A 7,807-nucleotide genomic window follows, 5' to 3' on the forward strand; every position below is an offset into this window, starting at 1 on the left:
CCCCCCCCCCACATTTGTTTGCTCTGAATATCCGGTGCTAGCCAATCAGTAAATAAGCGAGTCAGCGAGGTCTCATTAAAGTCGCTGATAAGACTGATTACAGGAAGAAACATCAGAGCACAGGAGCTCAGGGACATGTGAGACATGCGCACATATGATAACAGACGCCAACGTGCAAACAACAACAAGCAGGCACAAACAGACTCCCATGTTGTTCCTCATCCGTGATGGGGCTCAGTCCACGTGCTGTTTCACGTAAGCACATGAAATCTTATTTTGTGTGCGTGCGTAGTGCTGAGCTCTGGGCTGTGTGAGTGTCTTCTTTACAGTGTGTATGTGTCAGTATACTAGAAGTTAAGGACGTTAAGCGTGGGACTTGGAGAGTTGGCATTCGTACATCTGTAGAGCAGCTGCTTTCCCTCGGCAATAAGTTATTGTATAGTTAATGATAGAAAGATGGCATTGCTCTTGGCTGCCGTTCAATTGACCTGAAAATGTATTATCGTACAAATAAATGATAATAACAGTAGATAAATGTCTTTGTCTCCAGGTGACGTGTTTGCAAGACTTCTTTGGCGATGAGGACGTTTTTGTTGCCTGTGGACCAGAGAAGTATCGCTACCAAGAGGACTTGATGTTGGATGAAAGTGGTGAGGGAACCAGTTTGACGTCTGACTTTTTATGCTGACGTTTCACTTTAGATTTTTAAGTGTGTTCCTCTCATTACATTCCTTCACGCCCCAGCTGTGTTTTCTAATTGTTAACAAAATGTTTTTTTATGTCCTATTTTATAGGTTTGAGCTATTAATCATTTAGTGCAATCACACTGTGATAAAATAGTGTTTTGATACATTATGCTGTTGTTTAAACAGTTCCAAATGGGAATAATTAGTGTCGAATGGGTAGTTTTACATTGCTATATAGTTCAGTGCAGTGGGCAAAGATTTCACATTTAAAAAATTGTCCAACAGAGCAAGACAGATACATAGAGGTGACTACTGTTCGTGTCCCCAATAATTTCTTGTCTCGTCTGTACGTTATGTACCATACTCATTTACTGAATGTAAGTGTTTTCTTGCCTATGCCTGCAATTAGTTATTTAGTCTTGTTTGAATTCACAAAGTTAGCATTTAAAACTATGACTGTAAATACTGTTCCCTTCAATACATAATTCTGTGTTATGGGAACATCATTTTAAGAAGACAGGGATGAACTCTGTCCAGTCCAATTCAATGTCCTACTTTCTGTTATTAAGGCATTTTAAATCTTCCATACTCTCCCAAGTTTAAGGTGAAAAAACTATTATGTTTCTGTATTGCTCTTTGTACTCCTCGACTTATCTTTTCAGTGGCACAGTACCCATCGTCTAACCTCATTGTTCATCTTCATTTTCTCTTCCTGTCGCTCCACCAAGGTTTGCTGAGGACCCTCTCTGTCCTCACTTCACCCATCTGTGTCTCCCTGTCCCTCCTCTCTTCTGTCTGGAGACTCCTGCTATTTAGTGCTCATTTATATTCCCATCCTCTCATCCCTCTCCCTCTCTTCTATGAGCACTGGCTTTTGTTTAAAGGTTGTATTCAGTCAATGTGTGTCTCTCTGTCTCCCTTCATCCATTAACTAATATCCATCCCACCTGGGCTGCCCACCTTCCCCCTTTTGTCTCTCTTTCATTTTTTCCCAGCCCTCTTCCCCACTTCTCTGCTTTCATTTGCAAAATATAATGGCTAGCTGCTTCCATTAGTTTCTTTTTGTAACATAACCTTCTCTTCTTTGCTCCGTATTTTAGCTTGAGGCTAAAGCTTTGTTTAAACTCCCAAAACAGTTCTCAAGGCTCAATATAGCAGTGCAGCTACTAAAACAAGTTTTATGTTCAATTATTAAAAGTAACTTGAAGTAGGTAGTTCAGAGGTAAGATGTAGCGAGTTAGCACCGACCTGTTTTCTTAAGGCTAACATGCATGTTTCTCCGTGAGTAATTCAAAGTTGTGAGGCATTTTTTTTTTATCTGGAGAGATCTGATATGACCATGCTCTTTTTGTGTTATCACAAAGGGCATGAGAGTATTTAGTAGTAATGTGTCATGATGCTGGCCATGATCCACATACTTAAAAACGTAGTCTCCATACATCCATCCATCCATCTTCTCCCGCTTATCCGTGGTCGGGTCGGGGAGGTAGCAGTTCCAGCAGAGAGCCCCAAACGTTCCTTTCCCTGGCCACATCAACCAGCTGGGGGATCCCAAGGCGCTCCCAGGCCAGCGAAGACATATAATCCCTCCACCTGGTCCTAGGTCTACCCCTTGGTCTCTTCCCAGCTGGACTCCATATATTTAAATGTTCTCTCCAAAAAAATCCATTTGTTTTGGCTTTGTCAAATCTTTACAATTTTATAGACTTAAATAACTACCTTGGTTAACTGGAAGCTTCCTTTAACCTCAACGTATCTTCTAAATCCCCCACCAAAGGCTAAGCTAACCTTAACCCTAATGTAATAGCTTATCCATGTGGGGTCTCACTATGTTGGTTAAAAATATGTTATGGTCCTCATTATGTACAGGTACAAGAAAACACACATATGCAATATGTCGAGAAGCTATAGAGCCAATTTGACAACTCTGAGCTAAAGGCAAAGGGCATGATGCCGAATAGTCAGGCGGGAAATCACAGCGACACACACAGCAGACAGTCGGAGTCAGAGCTGCACACCACTTCGCCTCCTCTCAGCATCACCATATAATTATCGCCTCTGCCTCAGCCCTGGCACACTGTCATCATGTTAACACACCGCATTGTACATTAATCACTGGGCCACAACGACTGCCATGCAAGCAAATTTTACGCACGCACGCACACACACACACACACACACACACACACACATACACATACACATACACATACACCAGGCAGTATGTATCATTTCCCTTTCCCTCTGGTCTTGGTAATGAGTTATAATGGGGTTGGGTTAATGAGCAGCAGAGTAGCAAAGTTTTGGGGATGAAGGAGGCAGGGAGGTTGTGTGAGTACCATTGCATGGCTCATTTGTCAGGATGTGTGTGTGTGTAAAATACCAGACCTTTGTGAGTCAGGCTGTCACTCCTGAAACACCACAATAATTGCGTTTGGAAAGCAAGCCCAGTGAAGGTCAGAACTCATTTGTGCTGGGGACCTGAAGGTAAAACCAATTACAGCTGTTTTGGTACATTAAGTGTTTTTGTGCTTTTCTTGCAGGACTTAAGGTTGAAATCAATCAAAAATATTCTATCAATAGTTTTTTGGAAAACTGTGAAAATTAGGATTTTCAGCAGGGTTTAAGTTGTGTGGCACAAAACTCTTCCTTCACTTGTTTGGGTAAACTAGTTCCTGGAATTGAAGACTTTCATAAAACGTATAGGAAATTTAGATTATTTGAGTAGACTAATAAATAAATGTTTTCTGTGGTTTCTGAACTATATCGGTCTTCTCTTTGTGCTTTCAGAGTGTCGTGTGATGAAGACTGTGACCTATGGGAAGATGTCTGCCACTCTGAACCGAGGCTCCCCCAAGCTCGCCGTCCAAACACAGCGCAGCAAGTCCCCTGCATCCCGTAAGTGTTTGGTTCTTCTACTCATCTCATCCTCTAAATGTCATTTGGCATGGCGTCGTTGTCCTTTAAGTATCCTTTCATCTGCGTGTTTGAGAGGTGTGTGTGTGTCAGGCCTGATGGACACAGTTGGGAGTAGTTTTGTATGCTAATGCTTCCCCTTGTGGTTGTATTTTCTAGCTCATTAATTAATCAGCGTCACAGCAAATGAACACTGTATGAATAAACACTGCAATGATAACTGAGCTCTGCCGAGTGTCTGGCTGTGTTTACTGTGTGTGTGAGCTGTGTCTCGTCGCCTGCTGAATATTAATTCAAATGAAAATGATTTCATACGGGAGTGGAGAAACAGGGAAATGTGAACTAGAGAGGTAAAGAAATACAGGGGGAGAGGAGATGAGAGGGATAGAAGAGGGAAGGGGGTTGGTGACTCAATCCTGCAGCTCCCCACCAGCCGTTCTTCACCTGACATACTAATGAAATATAATAAAATGGTGAGAGCTGCTACCTGCTGGACTGTTTGTGCCTGATAACATTGCTTTATGAATGTCTTGTAAAAGCCAAAACAGCCCTTTTGATGCAACAGCGGAGCACAAAAGAGGACTCGAGTGAAAGTGTGTGTGTGTGTGTGTGTGTGTGTGTGTGTGTGTGTGTGTGTGTGTGTGTGTGTGTGTGTGTGTGTGTGTGTGTGTGTGTGTGTGTGTGTCGTTCAGTCTGTGAGGTTTCGGTGATTTTCCTGATTGCACAGCAGCAGCTTGAATTTTGGCTGTGAGTAAAACTTCTTGCTATCTGCAGCACACTTGACTTTTCATCCTTTCTGTGATGATTTGGGAATTTTGAGAGCACAGAGACTTTTTGGGTTGGGGATGATTGGATGGGTGATGCAACATACAGAAACCTCCTGAGAGAAAATTCATTCCACCTGCTGTTAAACCATGCACAGACACCATGCATCGTTTCAGCATAAAAACAACATTTGTTAATATTTTTTGTGTCGAGCTTTGGAGGAAAAGCTGATGCAGAGGAAAAACAATTTGAGGAGAGAAACAGCTAGGGAGAACAGAAAGTTCTGGATGCTGTTGGCTTTCAAACTTTGGGAAAAAGGTTATGAGAGTGAGTCATATGCTATCTGATCTCACTGGCTGAAGCAAGGTGTGTGTGTGTGTGTGTGTGTGTGTGTGTGTGTGTGTGTGTGTGTGTGTGTGTGTGTGTGTGTGTGTGTGTGTGTGTCAGAGAGAGGAAGACAGAGATTGAGACAGAGGAGGGAAAACAGACTGACTCGTCTTGGTTGCCTTGGAAACATAGCACAGTAGGAGCATGTAGATAAAGACACAATAGTCTGTTTGAGCCATATATGGCGTTGACTTCCTGTGGAATGGCCTGCAGTGGAGCAGGCAGCTGACTGATGCTCTGTCCTGAGTCAGACCGACCTGGAGATCTCACTTGTGAGAAATGTTCCTTATGGCGCTGCCTCCACATCATCACAAGCGCCCAGATTGTTGTTGACTGTTGTGGACAGCACTGTGCTCATCCCCGAAAAACATCACCACTTTGGAACATGGAGAGATCAGAGTGGAGCGGAAGGAGGAAATGACAAATAATTGATCTGCCGTTTGACCCTGTCTGGCACTCTTTTACTCTTAACGGTACATATTATGATCTCATGGGTTGTTGTTTTTTCCTGCTCGCTTGAGGACAATTTGTCTCCGAATTATGCTAATCGTCAACAACAGCTGATCCTGTGTGCTGTCAGACGATGCTTATAAAGGTGCTGTTGTTAAACGTGTTGCTGCAGCAGTCTCACCGCTGAAAAGACAGAAATCTCACACGTGTATGATTTGAGAAATAGATGACACATTCTTGTTGAGTGTTAGGCTTTACAGAATTCATTCACTGTTACAGTTGTAATATGATTCAATGTCTTATTTACACTTGTGATTTATTTGCAATGTATGACCACATGACCAAGTATGTGAGAAAACATTTTTTTTTTTACAACATTATCAAATCAAAGTGTTGATTACATTATTATTGAATCAAGCATTTACCCGACTAACGAGGAATTAGCCATTATTGTAAACATTGATTCATAATTTAAAATGTGTAACATCGATGGCTTTAACTTATTATTAGAAGAGAGGATTTTCTGCTTTTCTCTGAGTGAATAATAAATAAGGCTTTGGACTGTTTGACGGACGATACAAGCTATTTCATGATAACATTTGTGTTGTCAAAATATTGCTTAGCATTATTACAATGAGGGTTGATAGACTCATATTTATATAATAAATCAAAAAGATATGAATTAGAGTAATCAGCAATAAAACAGTTTTGTTAATCTAGGAAACAAAACCTTATGTCTCTGGGACCTGGCTGACATTTCTGAGAGGAAATGTGAGATGACTGTCCTCTTCAAGTTGTCTGATGCACCTCACGGCACGCTGAAGTCAATCTTTCACAGACAGGGATGAACTCATCTAACGACACTCCAATATAATCTTCAACCAGAACAGTGTGGTCTGGCCTGCATCACTGTATTCATTGTACTAAATATAATTATGATGTAGAGTTTCAAACCCATTAACTCTGCAGAATAATGCAGTTAGTCGAAAGATTATTCATTATTCAAAATGTTATCGCTGCATCCCTCCGTTATTTAATTGCAGCCACACTCGGAACCTTTTTATCTCAGATTTGGCATTAAATGAAAAGTATGGTCACCGGATAATACGTTTCTGTCTATTTATTGAGTTTTAGAAAACAGCAGCTTTTAGGATTTTATTATTCTTCGTCCACACTGGAAGAGAAAACAATAAAGAACGCCATTCATTTTAAACATGGCTGCAGGTCTTCAGGTGTTTGGAAAAGCAGCCTTGGAGTCCAATATTCATTTTCCTTTCAGCCAACACAGGCTTTAATAACATTCTTTATCACATCTAATAATCTGGGCTGAAGGAGCAGCACAGAGAAGATGTGAAGCGTGGATTTGGCTGACAGTGAGCGGATGAAAGAGGAGTAAGGTTTGAAGGCATGTGACACGCTGTGAATCACTTCCTGGTGTCCTTCTGTGTCTGGCTGCTCCCCATTGTGTGCCTTTCAATCTTTGACCTTGACACCACTGGGGAGCAGAAGTGTGTTTTTAAAGAGAAGGACAAACCAACTGGGAGGACAGACAGACAGAGAGATAATCGCATGGAAATGGAAAAGAGACAACTGGCAAGTGGATCTTGAACTGTTAAATTAGATGTCACATTTTAACATATACAGTGCGTATAAGATGTTTATCCACTTCCAAGTTTCAAATATAAATGACAGGTTTTTACACATCACTGGTGCAGCCACTTGGTTTCACCAGTCTGATGTGTTAGATGTGGTGGGGATAGGCATTGTTCATGTGCCAGTTTCAGTAGTAGTTGCCGTTCCAGCTTCATAATTCGTCATAATGGGGGCTTTAATCAGAAGTCACGATTTCAAGTATTTTCCTAGTTCGCCTCCAATTGAAACCTTTCATTACTTTTGGATGTAATTAACACAACATTTAAATGAATGTGCATATGCAACGCTCCAACCGAACGTTTATATTGTTGAAATAATGTACCTAAAACAAAAATAACTCACATTTCACTTATGGTTATTTTGTTATGAAACCAAGCAATCACAGGCATTTCATGTGTTGAATGTGTTAGTATCTCTGCCTCGCACAGTGACACAAGTGTAGACAATGTCACTGTAGAACATTACATATATTCCAAGAGAAGGTGTAGAATAAAGGAAATGATTTACATTGCAAATGGTGGCAAGAAATCCAAAACCCTTTAGGAACACTTTGTCTTAAATATGTTTCAAGAACAAAAGCCTTCGGAGTAATATTTTTAAGTCGTTCAGAAATGAAGTTATACGTACAGTATGTGCTGTTGGTTTGTTGCTAGGTAAATTATACTCTAGGTCTAAAGTAGTCATTGAATCATCGGACGGTCTCTAATGCTGTACACAGTAAAGAAATAATTCTGTGAATTTGAAAATGAAACTAAAACGCATCACACTTTTATAAATTTCAATTGATTAAATGTTAAAATACAAATTACATATTGACCTTTTCTGATCCATCTTTAATATTTAAATCAGAAATGAAATACAATTTCAGTCNGTAGCTCACATCTATGCGACTCCTTATAGAAACGAGTTGTCACTTCTCCACTGGACTTTAACATAAGACGTAGAAAGAC

The 7,807-nt window shown here is 40.7% G+C and overlaps 1 protein-coding gene across 2 annotated transcripts in view; it reads left to right on the forward strand.

Moving 5' to 3' along the window:
- dclk1a (doublecortin-like kinase 1a) overlaps positions 1-7,807 on the forward strand; it is a 59,870-nt gene that overhangs the window by 30,363 nt on the left and 21,700 nt on the right. For both annotated transcript variants that reach the window (XM_010793367.1, XM_010793368.1), the window contains exons 4-5: positions 551-650; positions 3,477-3,584. In XM_010793367.1, the coding sequence (XP_010791669.1) occupies positions 551-650; positions 3,477-3,584 (208 nt within the window). The remainder of the gene's footprint in view (positions 1-550; positions 651-3,476; positions 3,585-7,807) is intronic.

The sequence above is a fragment of the Notothenia coriiceps genome, unplaced genomic scaffold (genome assembly GCF_000735185.1).
Source record: "Notothenia coriiceps isolate Sejong01 unplaced genomic scaffold, NC01 NC01_scaffold00037244, whole genome shotgun sequence".
In the NCBI taxonomy this organism is placed as follows: Eukaryota; Metazoa; Chordata; class Actinopteri; order Perciformes; family Nototheniidae; genus Notothenia; species Notothenia coriiceps.